The sequence below is a fragment of the Yamadazyma tenuis genome, chromosome 2 (assembly GCF_029203305.1).
Source record: "Yamadazyma tenuis chromosome 2, complete sequence".
Taxonomy (NCBI): Eukaryota; Fungi; Ascomycota; class Pichiomycetes; order Serinales; family Debaryomycetaceae; genus Yamadazyma; species Yamadazyma tenuis.
This window is the reverse complement of record NC_089462.1, coordinates 814,432-828,136: the sequence shown is the minus strand read 5'-3', so window position 1 is coordinate 828,136 and position 13,705 is coordinate 814,432. Positions and strand designations below refer to the sequence as shown.

General features: G+C 48.2%; 9 protein-coding genes across 9 annotated transcripts; 5 read left to right on the top strand and 4 right to left on the bottom strand. All coding sequences in view use genetic code 12, as the record gives it.

The window, feature by feature from the left end:
• Positions 1-373: 373 nt before the first annotated feature.
• Positions 374-1,003, top strand: PSN45_001691 (uncharacterized protein; the record flags this gene model as incomplete). The annotated part of the gene is made up of 1 exon (XM_006689698.2): positions 374-1,003. One exon carries the CDS (start codon positions 374-376, stop codon positions 1,001-1,003), a length of 630 nt encoding a protein of 209 aa, XP_006689761.1.
• Positions 1,004-1,203: 200 nt separating this feature from the next.
• Positions 1,204-2,310, top strand: PSN45_001690 (uncharacterized protein; the record flags this gene model as incomplete). Its single annotated transcript, XM_006690340.2, has 1 exon — positions 1,204-2,310. The coding sequence occupies one exon, from the start codon at positions 1,204-1,206 to the stop codon at positions 2,308-2,310; it is 1,107 nt and encodes a 368-aa protein (XP_006690403.1).
• An 86-nt stretch (positions 2,311-2,396) lies between these two features.
• On the top strand, positions 2,397-3,176 carry PSN45_001689 (FAD-linked sulfhydryl oxidase; the record flags this gene model as incomplete). The annotated part of the gene is made up of 1 exon (XM_006690343.1): positions 2,397-3,176. The coding sequence occupies one exon, from the start codon at positions 2,397-2,399 to the stop codon at positions 3,174-3,176; it is 780 nt and encodes a 259-aa protein (XP_006690406.1).
• A 28-nt stretch (positions 3,177-3,204) lies between these two features.
• STE18 (Guanine nucleotide-binding protein subunit gamma) lies at positions 3,205-3,540 on the bottom strand (the record flags this gene model as incomplete). The annotated part of the gene is made up of 2 exons (XM_066157709.1): positions 3,205-3,355; positions 3,419-3,540. 2 exons carry the CDS (start codon positions 3,538-3,540, stop codon positions 3,205-3,207), a joined length of 273 nt encoding a protein of 90 aa, XP_066013806.1.
• Positions 3,541-3,691: 151 nt separating this feature from the next.
• Positions 3,692-4,363, bottom strand: GOS1 (protein transport protein gos1; the record flags this gene model as incomplete). Its single annotated transcript, XM_006689699.1, has 1 exon — positions 3,692-4,363. The coding sequence occupies one exon, from the start codon at positions 4,361-4,363 to the stop codon at positions 3,692-3,694; it is 672 nt and encodes a 223-aa protein (XP_006689762.1).
• A 1,101-nt stretch (positions 4,364-5,464) lies between these two features.
• ISU1 (iron-binding protein) lies at positions 5,465-6,046 on the bottom strand (the record flags this gene model as incomplete). Its single annotated transcript, XM_006689700.1, has 1 exon — positions 5,465-6,046. One exon carries the CDS (start codon positions 6,044-6,046, stop codon positions 5,465-5,467), a length of 582 nt encoding a protein of 193 aa, XP_006689763.1.
• A 660-nt stretch (positions 6,047-6,706) lies between these two features.
• PSN45_001685 (uncharacterized protein) lies at positions 6,707-10,594 on the top strand (the record flags this gene model as incomplete). Its single annotated transcript, XM_066157708.1, has 1 exon — positions 6,707-10,594. One exon carries the CDS (start codon positions 6,707-6,709, stop codon positions 10,592-10,594), a length of 3,888 nt encoding a protein of 1,295 aa, XP_066013805.1.
• Positions 10,595-10,672: 78 nt separating this feature from the next.
• On the bottom strand, positions 10,673-11,566 carry RPL5 (60S ribosomal protein uL18; the record flags this gene model as incomplete). Its single annotated transcript, XM_006689703.2, has 1 exon — positions 10,673-11,566. The coding sequence occupies one exon, from the start codon at positions 11,564-11,566 to the stop codon at positions 10,673-10,675; it is 894 nt and encodes a 297-aa protein (XP_006689766.1).
• Positions 11,567-11,953: 387 nt separating this feature from the next.
• On the top strand, positions 11,954-12,769 carry PSN45_001683 (uncharacterized protein; the record flags this gene model as incomplete). Its single annotated transcript, XM_006689705.2, has 1 exon — positions 11,954-12,769. The coding sequence occupies one exon, from the start codon at positions 11,954-11,956 to the stop codon at positions 12,767-12,769; it is 816 nt and encodes a 271-aa protein (XP_006689768.1).
• Positions 12,770-13,705: the final 936 nt, after the last annotated feature.

Sequence of the window (13,705 nt, the reverse complement as noted above, 5' to 3'; positions counted from 1 at the left end):
TTTATCAAAAACATTTGACCAACTTTTTTGTATTATGCAGAATTTGCTCTTTTTACACGCCAAGGAAATCTTATCAGGGAACTAAGAACATTTCCCAAATTTACATGGATGTCTGCCATTGCATCCAACACCACCGCCTCCCAGGACTCTACCAGCACTACATCCCAAAGTGTCTACCCGCACCTCTACCGGCATCTCTACTCGTACCTACCCATCTCTCCCTCGCTGCGCACAAGCTTCGCACTCGTGCCGTTTGTGGCTCCATTCGGTTCGTTCTCCCCAAGTCCCTGTTCTGCGCACAATTACGCCTTCAAATTCATTTCCTTCTTAATCACACCTTCTCCCCAATCACGTTTCCTCCAATCTAAATCCCATGAACACCTCCATTATCATCTCCGAACTCTCCCGACAGGACTTTATAAAAACCAACCATCCCATGTCCCTCGTGGATCAAATCAAATTGGAGATCTTAAACATAGATTACCAGGGAGATGAAGACTACTATTTGAACAAAATATCCACCTGGTCCAACTTGCCGTTTTTAAGCCGAGTCATCATCATTCTCAAGGATGAAGAGTCGAGCAAACAGCTCTATCACTATATCAACCTGGAGATTCGTTCCAAATATCACCTCGACCCCGGAGTCAAAGTGACCCTCCAGGAGAACCTACTACAACGATCCAAAAGTTTTGACGGTAGTACGGCCGATGACGACTCGCTTTCGGTCAACATGTTAAAGCGGTTCAAGGCAGCCCATCTGTCGGAGACGGCCAAGTACCAGGAACCCAAACCCCAGATTTTTGATGTTTTCTCCATGCATAGGCTTGGGTTGCACCCACAGGAGGCCGATGCCGAGGCTGTCACTGCTAGTGATGGCAGCAGCATGGCCCGGTCCCGGTCTATGACCAGGACCCTTTTCAAGCCCCCATTGTCGATAGAGACGAATCTCCATTGTCAGAGCTCGATGCCCTCACCTACCATCACGTTGGACGAGACGAACTAATGCTGTTGACAATGTTCATCAGTCGTTAAGTATTAGTCGTTGCAGTATTTATTGCCGTATTAGTCGTTAAAGTATTTATTGCCGTGTGTAGTCATTACAGTATATGGTATCCTAGATTGCATCGAAAGGCGTGCGTGCCCATTCTTCTTCTCACTTCTCGGGCCTTTGCGTGAACGAAAATTAAGGGTTACGGCTACAACATGAAATTATTCTTAGCTGCTTGCGTATACTTCACGGTGGCCATTGCCACCACGTCGCAAATCGCCGTCTACCACCTCAATGACTTATCCAAGCCATCACTAATTCCCTATGTGTCGTCCGAGGAGGCCTTGATGTATTTGAGCGATAAGCTTGACCTCAATGTGTTTAAGTTAAGTGACTACAACAAGCATGAAACCATCGAGTTCATCGAACAACAAAACGAAATCAACCCGCCAAATGACAGGCCTACGTTGGTGGTGTCACTTAGTGGCGTCGAGTTGTCGGAACAGCCTTCTTTCAAAATTTCCAACCCCAACAAGTTCTGGAATCAGTACCACCAGATGATCAAGTCGGCCACCAAGGCGGTACCGGTAACAGAGGAAATCAGCGTAGTGGCCAGTGACGCCAGCACTGTCAGTGGCTTGAAAGACCACTTTAAGTACTTTGATGTGAAGCTCCAGTCGATTTGGAGCAACTTCAAACAGAACATCTTCTCCAATGATATCAACTACGTCAACGACAAGTTCTTCATCACCGAAATCAGCCAGTTGGTCCATTTGAATGACCACACCTTCGGCCCTCACGACGTGGTGTTAGTGCAGTTGAACTCACTTCACTCGATGTCTGGTAAAATCGGACAAGACAGCCAGACGTACCAATCGAGTGAAAACATTTTGAACTCGTTGTTGAAGTTGTCACAGTTCGATATTCTCGTCATTGACAATGCGGTACCAGCCCCATTGCAGTTGGCTAAGAGAAACCAACAGTTGCAAAAGGTGTTTAGAGATGCTACTCTTCAAACTAACGGATGTTTCGATAAGGAAGAAACTTGCCAGGTGCAGACATCCAACTGCAACTCGCACGGTCTTTGCACCAAGGTGTCCACAGGATGCTGGTCATGTGCGTGCTCCGCGACCTTCAACCAGACGTTGTCGAAAACCACCAACTGGTCGGGCTTTGACTGCTCAAAGAGAGACATTTCCACCACCGCCAACTTATTGTTATGGTCGTCATTGGCCCTCTTGGTGATGTTTGTGTACGGGGTCAAATTGTTGGTCTCTGTCGGGAACGAACCCTTGCCTCCTGTGTTGGACACCACTCAATAATACTTTCATAGATCAAAAGAATCACCCAATCGATAATGCGCACTGTAAAAACCACCAAACTTTAACCTCAAAATAATCCCCCTCATATGACAAAACACTTTAGGAGACCGTTGACCCTCACGGTGACGATGTTGGTCGTCATCGCATTGATATATACCATCTCCGGTAGCAATGATACCGTCGAAGGTGTCACCCCCATCAACTTAGACAAGACCCCCGACCAATTCCATTTGAACAACCAGGACGCTATTGCCAATGTCAATTTACACAGCGGTTACTCGGAAGAGAGTATTTTGGTTGACGACAAGGAATTCTCCACGAACGAGCAAGGCGAAGTCACCTCCGAAATGGCCTCAGTACCAGAGTCCCAGCTTCAGGTACAAGTGATTCCTGAGTCCCAGCCCATGTTTGGGGAAATCACTGAACAGCCATTTATGCCCAAGATGGCTAACGAGACGTTGAAAGCACAACTCGGAAACGCAGCGTGGCGCTTGCTCCATACGATCTTGGCCCGTTATCCCGAGAAGCCGTCGAAGCAAGAACAGACCACCTTATTGCAGTATATTCATTTGTTTGGACAAGTGTATCCTTGTGGAGACTGTGCTCGACACTTCCAAGGCCTTTTGAAAAAGTATCCTCCACAGGTGACTAACCGTAAGACAGCTGCGATCTGGGGGTGCCATGTCCACAACAAGGTGAACGAGAGATTGGGTAAGCCGGAGTTTGATTGTACGACGATTTTGGAGGACTACGACTGTGGGTGTGGTAGCGATGAGCAGGAAATCGACGTGACGTTAGGTGGCCAGTCGGTCAACAACTTGCACGAGGTGCACATCGAAGAGGAGGAAGAGCAATTTGGGGGTTAGGTTATGAATTGATATAAATGTACGTACTTTACATGATAACGCAGCACCCCAGGGTGGTGGAGGCCAGTTTGTGAGTATTTTGATGGATTTGAAACCGTTGGAATCGGTTTTGTTCGGGAGAAAGGCTCCACATGATGGGGATCAAGTAGTCAGGGATTTGGAGCGTGTAGTTGATGATGCTGAAAAGGTGGAGTTAGCTTAAGGTGTGGTGGCTGGGGTTGAGAAAAGGAGGATGTACGTACGAGAGCGAGGCTTCGGAGGTGGGCACACGCGGTCTGAGAAGACTTTCTTTCAACTTCAAGTTAAGTTCTTGGATGCGCTGCAACTTGATCTGCTGGATCTTGGATCTGAGGTCGTCTTCCATGACTGCAAAATGTGGGACTTTTTGATCCCCTGAGCGCGAAAAGCTGGGTAGGCCGAAATCCCACATTTGCACCAATTGGAACGAATAATACCACTAGGGGCTGGGAAGGTTCACTTCAGGAGGCATAGTCTCATGGCAGGTGCTCCCGTCCTTACACGAAGAACAAGAGCAAAATGCACGCGGCAATCACCGTAGCCAAGATAAACGTGTCTCTTCTTCTTCGAGTGTTGATTCTTGATATCAATGTCCCAATTCCTGGCACTCGCTGAAGCGTGTTGGACATCCGCAGTTGAGCGCTGTTAAGGTACCCTCTTTGGCTCATCAACTCGTCTCGAGTGCGGTAGGCACTTGCCAACAAGTTATTGGCAATATCATTGAACCCACCCACTCGAACCGACTCGTCCAAAATATAGTCGTGGGCATCAACATCCTGGGCACTGGCTCGCTGGTCAGACCGTTGCTTGTGGCTGTTCAAGTCGGATCGAATGGAAAATAACAAGTTGTTCTTATTTTTGATTTCTTGGATGGAACCCGCCAACCGGGCAAAAATTTGCTTGTGATCAATCAAGATTTCCTTGTGTCTTGTCAACTGTTGTAGTTTGGACGTCGACAAGTTTTCAAACTCGTTTATACGGTTCAACTTATCAATCAACTCCTCCCGGCGGGCGAACCCATTATGCAATTGGGCGGTGATGTTGGACTCTTGGTCAACATCTTCTTTGATCAGAAGGTTCTTCTCGTACGCCGAGTACTTGGTGAGCCACAGGTCTGTTTGCTTCTCAAGCACAAGGATCTGGTTTCGGATCTGGGTAAACGTAGACATGTTGGCGCAAAAGGTTAACGGATGAAAAACAAGTGCGCGCATTGCTGATGCACTCATGGACTTGACACAACTGCTATCGCCTGTGAAACCACAGCCAATTCCCGAAACAGAGGTAGAGGAGCTCGAGAAGACGGCCGTGCCCCACACCCTGTGGCGAAAGACCCTTGTGAAGATCCTTCGCTCCGTGCAAAAGTATAGTGCGTACTCGTTTTTGGGGTTTTATGGCCTTCACACGGCGTCCGTGATCGGGTTCCCAGGACTCAATTTCCCCATGGAAATATGCCAGGAGGTGTTTGAGGCCGCCAGACTGTTGTACACAAGTGTGCCAGTGGAGGCGTTTTTTTCCGGGGCCGTGGCGGCTCATGTGGCGTGTGGTATAGGCATACGAATGGTGCTGCCTCGTACAGCCAATAAAACCAAGCGAATTAATAATAACAACTTGGTGGTGGGCGACCAATTGGATCAGGACTACGGCTTGGGAGGCCTCACAGGTTTGCTTGGGCTCGGGCTGCGGCGGTCGGCGGTGTCGAGATGGACGGGGTTGAGTCCACTCAGTTTCAGTGGGTACGTTTTGATGCCGTTATTGTGGGTGCACAAGTTTAAGTTCAAAGAGGCACCAATCGCTGTAGATGGTGACCGGGCGGGTGTGAGTCTCCAGTACGTGGGGGTGGTGTTGAACCGGTCGTTGGTGCGATACGGGCCGTATATCAATGCCGGGTTGTTGATGATGCTTGTACTGGTGTCGAGCTACCATATAGTGAGTGGGATGCTACGGTATACGAGACGGTACAGCAGCCGGTACAAGAGAATAGGGTATGGTGTGATTGGGGGGATGGTGATGATGGCGATGGTGTCGTTGATGCGGATGCGGTGGTTTGATTTCGACAGTGAATACATGGAGAGGGGTTTTTTGAAGTATGTGGAGTACACGAGGCTCTGAATGGGTCTGAACGACTCAAGTTGTGATTCCTACACCCAAGCGCTGACTCCTACACCAACACACCTCGCACCTCTACAACCCTTCATTCAATACTCAATATTTATTTACAATCGATAAGCAATAGCACTAGAATACATTGTAGGCCCCAACTCCCACATAACCTAAGCGGACACCGGGGCGGCCACGGCATCAGGACCCAAGGTGGGCTTGACGGCCGTTCTCTTGCTCCTATAATCCTTAACAGCCGACTTAATGGCATCTTCTGCCAACATAGAACAATGTAACTTAACAGGGGGTAAACTCAACTCCTTTGCAATGGCGGTGTTCTTGATCTTCAAAGCCTCATCGAGAGACTTCCCCTTGATCAACTCAGTCACGTATGACGACGAAGCAATGGCAGAACCACACCCAAACGTCTTGAACTTGACATCTTCGATAATTCCGGTTTCTTCGTCAACCTTGATTTGTAACCTCATGACATCTCCACAAGCAGGCGCACCCACCAACCCGGTTCCCACGTCGGCGTCGTTTTTGTTCAAGGTTCCGACGTTACGGGGGTTATTGTAGTGATCAAGCACGTTATCATGGTAGAATCGGGTGGAGGAAGGAACAGTAAATTGGGGGAGGCGTGCGGCGAATCTGCTGGCGCTAACACCGGCGGCAGCGGCACTGAGCCCATAGGCACCTCCGGAGGATCTGGCCACGGCGGCCGTGGTGGTTTTTAATAATGATCTTGAAAACATTTGTGTATAGCAAGAGAAAAATAATCCGTTTGATAAAATTTCGTGCATTTGTAATGAGGATCCTGGCAGGAGGTCGTGCCTCGGAGCCGAGCAGGGTCAGCTGTGAGTGCGCGCAATCAGGGCCAGAATCGATACCGCTTACGTCAGCGCGGATGACAGTCGGTCCGAACCCACGACCCGAGAGAGGCTTAACTGAAGAAGTCACTTCTGTTAAACTGGATCTCCTCCCACCAAACACTCATACTCCCAACCTATACCCTCATATGCAAGTTGCCTATAATATCAATTTAGGGTGCGGCTGTCTTCGCCAACCGCACACCCATTCTCCAAAGCACAACGCGAACGACATGTCGCGATGTCGGGGCCCCCACTTATCTGGTGTAATCTCCAATCAGATCCTGTGCAATCATATGACCTTTTATAACTGTCACTTAAGCCAGTGATACACCAACACTTAAGTGGGAGACCTGTCATCAATTGTTCAACTACAAATCCCTACCCTGTACTCCTCCCACCCACCACCACCCACTACCTCTCCTACTCCCCACGGGATCGCCCGCTCACCTCATTCCAGTCGCACTCGCACTCGCATTTAAAATTACCTGATCGTCTGTTGAATCGTCTTCTGTCCCCTTATTAACACTCCGGCGGTGGTTTAGCATGTCGACGACCGATAAATTGGCCCGAAAGGTCGATGACCCCGACCTCTACGACTCCGGTGTTACCAATGGTGATGTGGACTGGCTCTTCAGAGGCAAATCCAAGAAGCTCACCAAGAAAATGAACTTGAACAAAGACATCGAAAAGGACACAAAAGACCCGAAAGACTCTAAGGACTCCAAGGCGCCAGCGACGCCTGTACCTCCAGAGCCCTCCAGAGCAACAGATTCTCCCAAACAACCAGTTGAGTCGTTGCCACCAACCGCACCTTCATCACAGGACTCTCCCCAAGACCCTTCTCAAGATCCTGCCATTTCTCCCACAGACGCTCTGGGTTCCCGACTCAACAAGTTGTTCCGCCCACGTTCAGGCTCGCTCACCAAGGGCGACAAGAAGGAAAAACCCAAGGAAAAACCCAAGGAAAAAAAGTTCAATTTGATGAGTTATTCTGGTACCTCGTTCGACGGGACGTCGTTGTACAGTCAAAGTTTCGAACACAATTATTTGGACACCGCCAGCACGGGAGTGCTTGGCGCCGGGATACCCGTGAGCCCGCTCGCCACCATGCCTGCCGCCCCACGTGTCCGGTCTCGGTCGCTGTCGGTAGGATCCAATTCGTCTGCCGCCTCAAAGGACAAAAAGTCGCTCTTCAGCTCACTCTCGTCCAAATTCAAATCGGTACCACCGTCGTCACCCACGCTGGTCGGCCCACATGAGCAGGTGCCTGCTTCCGACGGGCTGCCCAAACTCAATACCAACTTTTTCGGAAAAGACGATATTTCTCAGTTCCACGCCAAACCCCCAGCCGAGTTGAGCGGTATTCCCATTAAACGCAAAAACTCCGTCCAGGAACAGGTGGCCAGCTCTGCCGATAAGCTCTCATCGTCTGCCAACTCGTTCAACTCGTTCTTCAAACGACGGACTTCCACCTCATCTGCTACCTCTCAGTCCAGCACCTGTCCACCGGGCCTGTCGCGCTTGGTGCTCAATAAGAACCCCCACAAGGAGAAGAGTCCACTTAAAGAACTAGAGGGCGTGAGCTTGAAGCGCGTCAACTTCGCCATCGACAAACTCCTTTTTGACCCCCAACAACAGATTCCTCTGAGACGGCCCAAGAAAGGTAATGTGTTGATTCCTGAGGACTTGACGGCGCCACCGCCGCGGTTATTGCAGGGAACCTCGCTCAATGACTGTTCCAGCACCAAGGCGGGTGAAAACAAGTTCTCCGACAAGGAGTTGACGTTGGCGGTGGAGGCCCAGCGAAGAGCGTTGATTGAGGCTGAAAAACATGCCCAGGAGGCCCATATTTCTGCCAAACGCATCGCTTTTGAGGTGAGCCAGTATAAAATTAAGCCCCGGCTCAGCCAAATAACCACCGAGGAAACCGTGGGTGGGGCCTCCGAGTTGGATGAGGAGCCAGTATCGTCAGAGGGTCAGGATTTTGGAGATGCCAGGAATATCGAGATCGATAAACCGTTGCATTTGCACGAAAAGCATTTCGAGGAAGACACCTACCACCTGGATGTGTCGAACCTCACGTTGGAGCAGATTTACACTCGATGCTGCCACTTGAGAGAAATCCTACCGATTCCTGCTACCTTGAAGCAGTTGAAGAACAAGTCCAAGCCGTTGTCGGTGTTGAAGCTCTTGAACCCCAAACCTACCCTCATTGATATCTTGTCATTCAGTGACTTTATAGCCATTGTGCCCATAACCACCGTCATCTTTGACAATGTCACGATGACCACCGAGATGCTCAAGCATCTTCTAGCGTCGTTGGCGTATAACAAGTCGGTCGAAAAGCTTTCCTTGAGGAACGTGCCCATCGATAAGACCGGATGGAAGTATCTCTGTAGCTTCTTATCGAGAAACCACTCGGTGAAGAAACTCGATATCAGCCAGCAGAGAATCAAGAGTGACTTGAAGCCTTCTTTGATCCGGTCCTCGATGAACTGGGATCTTTTCACCAAATCGTTGGTCACGAGAGGAGGGACGGAGGAGTTGGTGATCAACGGGTGTAAGTTGACGGACGAAGTGTTCAAGGAGTTGGTTGAGAAGGCTGTGTATTTATCGACCTTTAGACTCGGGATAGCCAGTTGTGAGCTTAATGGCTTCAAAACCAATTTGGTGTGTGAATGGTTGAAGAGCCCAGACTGCAAATGTGTGGGAGTTGACGTTGCATTCAATGATCTTAGCCAGGGCCAATTGAAGTACTTTACGGACTGTTTCAACCACAGTAATGTCAAGTTGATATTCTTCTCATTGTACCAAACCAACTTGTCCAATATTGAGGAAACTGCGGAGTTACTAAAGGCTTTGACAAAGATAAAGACTCTTCGGTTCTTGGACTTGTCTTCCTTACCCGACTTGTTTCCAGGGATCATTTCCAAACTAAATGCATATTTGCCCAAGTTTGAAAACTTGAAAAGAATCCATTTTGACCTCAATGACTTGACCAGCCAGTCGATGATTGCCATTAGTGAAATACTCCCCAAGGTAAATGGGTTGCTTCACATCTCTCTCTTGGGAAATAGAAACTTAAACAACTCGGTGGCTGCATCCATATATAATGCTATCAAGAAGTCCAACTCGATTTTTGCTCTTGATCTCGATTACGACTTGATCAGTGACCAACTCAACCAGAGAATGGCGTTCTACCTCATGAGAAACATGGATCATCTGATCAATGTGGATCCTTCCACTGGCCAAAGAACATCCAAGGACTACCAAAGACCCAAGGACCAAGAGGAAGAAGAGTTGATGTTTGACGGATCCTTATTGATGGAAACGGCTGAAAGGTTGTTAAGTGAAAATGAAAACAGTTCCAACAAGGTGGAGGACATACGATTGAACAACATCATTTCCAACGCTTTAATCGAGAGAACCAGAGAATTAAGACAAGGTATCCACAAGACTATCGATACTCTTTTCGACAAACGAAACACCGGAACTTTGTCTCTCGAAGGCAAAGAAAGCTTGTTGAGGTTTTGTTTATTGGACGCCTCATTGGAGAAACTAGTTCATTTATTTGAGGAACAAGCCAGTAAGTCTGGAGCCGAAGGAATGAGCCCATCGCCGTCGGTTGACGAAGATCTCGCCAGCCCCACCACCAAATTGTCCAAATCCACCTCTTTATTGAGCAAGAAGGACGGTCTTCCCACCATTGATTTGGGTGACAAGGAATTGATGCATCAGAGTTCCACCGAGTTGATCACCAGTGGACCTATTTTGTCCCCTCGTAACACCGAGACCTTGAACAAATTGGGATACTTCCAATCCAACAACGAGTCCTTAACGTTCCAGCCCCATCAAGTGGTGGTGGAATCCGATTCTGAAGGCCAGACGTTCCCTATCGACTACCTAACCGGAAGACCAGTTTTGATGAGGTCCATCTCCCAGACATCCACTCACGCAAAGGAGCAGGAACTTGAAGAAGGTGAATTCCACCGATGGGGTTTTTTCATGCAACAAAGGAACAACAGCAGCACCGACTTACAGAATCAAACAAAAGAGGAGCCCAAGAAGCCCCAGAGAGATCACAAGTCGTTGCCGACCTTGAATGTCTTACCTTCAGGAGGAGAATTACGAGATGCGATCATTCGAGCCAAGGGGATTGAGTCTATCACCGAGTTGATCGATAAGATCAATGACGATCGGGTAAGTTTGGAGAAGATTTACTCGGTGGCAGACAAGAGCCAGCAGGTGGAGATTGAAAGGCAGCTTGAAAGCCTTCGTCTTGAAGAAGAGAAACATAAGAGCCAAGCAGATGTTGAAGATGACGCCGAATCGATTGACTCGATGGGAAGCGGACATGAGGTCAATGCTGTTGTGGATGAGGTTTATGACAAGTTGTTGAATGATGCCGAAAGAGTCAGATCCAATAAGTAGGATACATAGGATAAGTATAGGCACACAAATATCTACAGTTGTTAGATAATCTTCATACATTGTACAAAATTAGGTAAATTAGTTTTCAGCCTTGAAAGCAGCAATCTTTTCAGCAACCTTGGCATCTCTTTCAGCCTTGGTCAACTTAACTTGTCTGTATTTCTTAGATTCAGCAGCGTATTGTTCCTTGGTGAACTTCTTTTCAGTTGGCTTGAAAGATGGGTCAGCTCTGATTTTTTCATGGGCTTCGGTGTAGATTTCTTCAATGTCATCGGCTTCGATTTCATCAGCCAAGTAACCCTTGAACAAAGACTTGAACTTTTCTTCATCATCATCCAACAATTCTTCCATGTATTCAGCAACGTGTCCACCAAAGATGTACTTTCTCAACAATTCAGCGTCCAACTCTTCACCTTCGATATCCCAACCTGGGAATCTGTTTGGAGAGTGAGGAACATACAATCCACCGTCGGAAGCACCCTTCAAAACACCAAACACTCTGGCACCGGTGGTGGTTCTTTGTAAACCAATATCCAAAAACACCTTGAAAGGTCTTGGGGCGTCTTCAACGGCTTCGGTCAATTCAAATTCACCTTCGACTTCTTCGACACCAGTGTAGGTTTCGTCCAAGCCCAATTTTTGCAAGGCTCTTCTGGCAACCAATAAACCGGTAGCATAAGCAGCAGACCAGTTGGTCAAACCGTGTTCAATTCCGTACTTTGGCAATTCGTGGGCGTAGGCAGCGGTGAACACAACATCTCCGGTGATTTGAGAAGACACGATTTGGGCAATGATGTCTTTGTTGGTGAATCTAACAACCAATCTGTACTTTGGAGTGTTGTACTTAGCCTTGTGTTGGGTGACCAATCTCTTTCTTTGGTAGTAGTCGGTCTTTCCTTCTCTTCTTCTTCTGAAGGGAGTTTGGAATCTGGAGTGGTAAGCAGAGGACTTTTGGAACTTGTCGAATGGCATTGTTGGTATGAGTAGAAAAATTTTTTTGTGTGTGAGAAGGATTGAAATGTAGAAAAATTTTCAGTTTGGTGCACGGACGACCGAGGTCTCGCGACAAGGGCGGACTGACGACTGCGCACCGCGGGCTGAGACGTACGCGCAGCCACGCATGTGGTAGGTGATAAGTGAGTAACTTGACGTACTCTGAGAAAGAGGATGTCAGTCCGTGTACACGTGTGAAGTTGTAGTATTGAATTGTCATAAAATCCTGGAAGTCCCCACCAAAAATTCCAAAATTCAATCTCGGCCCCTCCCAAGAATATCCTTTTGTGTCACGAACATTAGCAATGAAGTTCAAAAGAATCATTCCACCAGAAAAAAATTCCCCAAACTACTTTGACATCCACTATGAGTTCCAACAATGATGTTTATCAACACCGGGTGGTCAGCATTGGCTCACTTCTTCTCTCAGCGTATGGAAACGTTCAATTGCTCTTCAACTACGGCAAATTGAGCGGAGAAATCAGCACCACACCGTTCCTGAACTTTCTTATCTTCATGATTGTGTACTGGGCCGTGTACTACTTGGTACAGCTCGTGTACCTTAACCGGGTGGTCAGTGTCAATGTCGACAGCAGTGAGACCAATGCCCTTGCCATCACCCATAACTTGATTTCCTTCAACACCTTCACGTTCATCTGGAGTCTTTTGTTTCGGTTCCGGTGGTATGTGGTTAGTGAAATCGTGGTAATCATCGAGTTGTTTGTGATTTTGAACAACTACCTCAACTACAAAATATATGCGTTCAAGCCGTTGAAGAACTTTTTGTTGATCAACTTGACCAACGGGTCGTTGCCATTGTCGTGGATTTTTTTTGTGCTTTTCTGGAACGGCGCCTTGATGGTCCACTCCACCGGCTTTGTGGCTCGGGTGCTTGCCAACATTTTTATCTGGGACTTTTTGATCATTGGGGTTGTGTTTTTGACGTTGTTCAATGATTATACGGTTGGATTCAGCTTGAGTTACTTGGTGTTGGGAATGGCGTTGAATCAGTTATTCACCAAGTTTGTGGCATTGCAGTGGATCTTTGGGTTTATTATCAGTGGGTTGCTTTTGGTGATTAGCGTGGGGACCATTTTGCTCAAGCCCAAGTTGAAAGACCAGATCGTGGTGCAGGAGGAGTCGGTGGGGTCGGCGACCGCACCGCTCTTGGGCGGAAACTAGTGTGGGAGCGCGCCAGCACCGGCCATCTTGCGAATGAGGTCTTGACGATGGGTTTGTGGGGGTTTGTTAGCCGCTAGCGATGTGTAGTTCAAGAGGGGCTTGTGCTGGACGATGGCGCCGATAGTGTCTTTGCGGGCAGTGGCAACAAACAGGTCACGGGTCAGGTCTGGCGTTCCCAACCCCTGGTACTTTGTTTTTAAATAGGTGTATTGATTAGCGTCTCTAACTTTATCAGACATCGAAGAAGAAGAAGTAGTTGATCGCGCCGATTTAAAAGATGGTGTAGACAGTGAGACCTGTTGGTCCCAGTGTGCACCTACCAGCCTTGATGACAGGAATTGTTGTCCCTACGTGCACCTACCACCCTCAAAAAGCTTGTGGGCCCCAAAAACAGCGGATTCACGGCAGCGGAAGATGACAACTGGCGGTTCGGGACCGGGGGGCTTTTCCCAATTAGGCCATCAAGCCTGCATATACCTCGTATCCCCGTAATCAGTAACCGACCGCCAACCATTTGTTTCAACGGTCGCAGGCGAACCATAACCAGGCGAGCCCCACCATCAAATATGAATGCGGCAATTTCACTACCAGTAATAGATACTCATAACTTCCATACAACCCATTCAACTCTTAACCCCCTCTTTTGTCCTCCATCTTCTAACCCATACTTGTCACCAACCCCTACCCTCGTCGTGTCGACCAAGGCAAAGATCTGCGGAACATGCACATAGTATGCACTCCTAGTGGTCTTCAAAACCGTCTGGTCTGTGCATTTCATCTTCTTATACAGTCTAAGTAACCCGCCTCTTACCTGTGCACCCCACCCATTCAACTACCATACACCTGTTCAATGACGGTCCAATTTGACCTAACTCCATCCCTCTTATCCTACCATACTCGTAACCACCTGCAACTCAACATCTCCATCGCCACCCC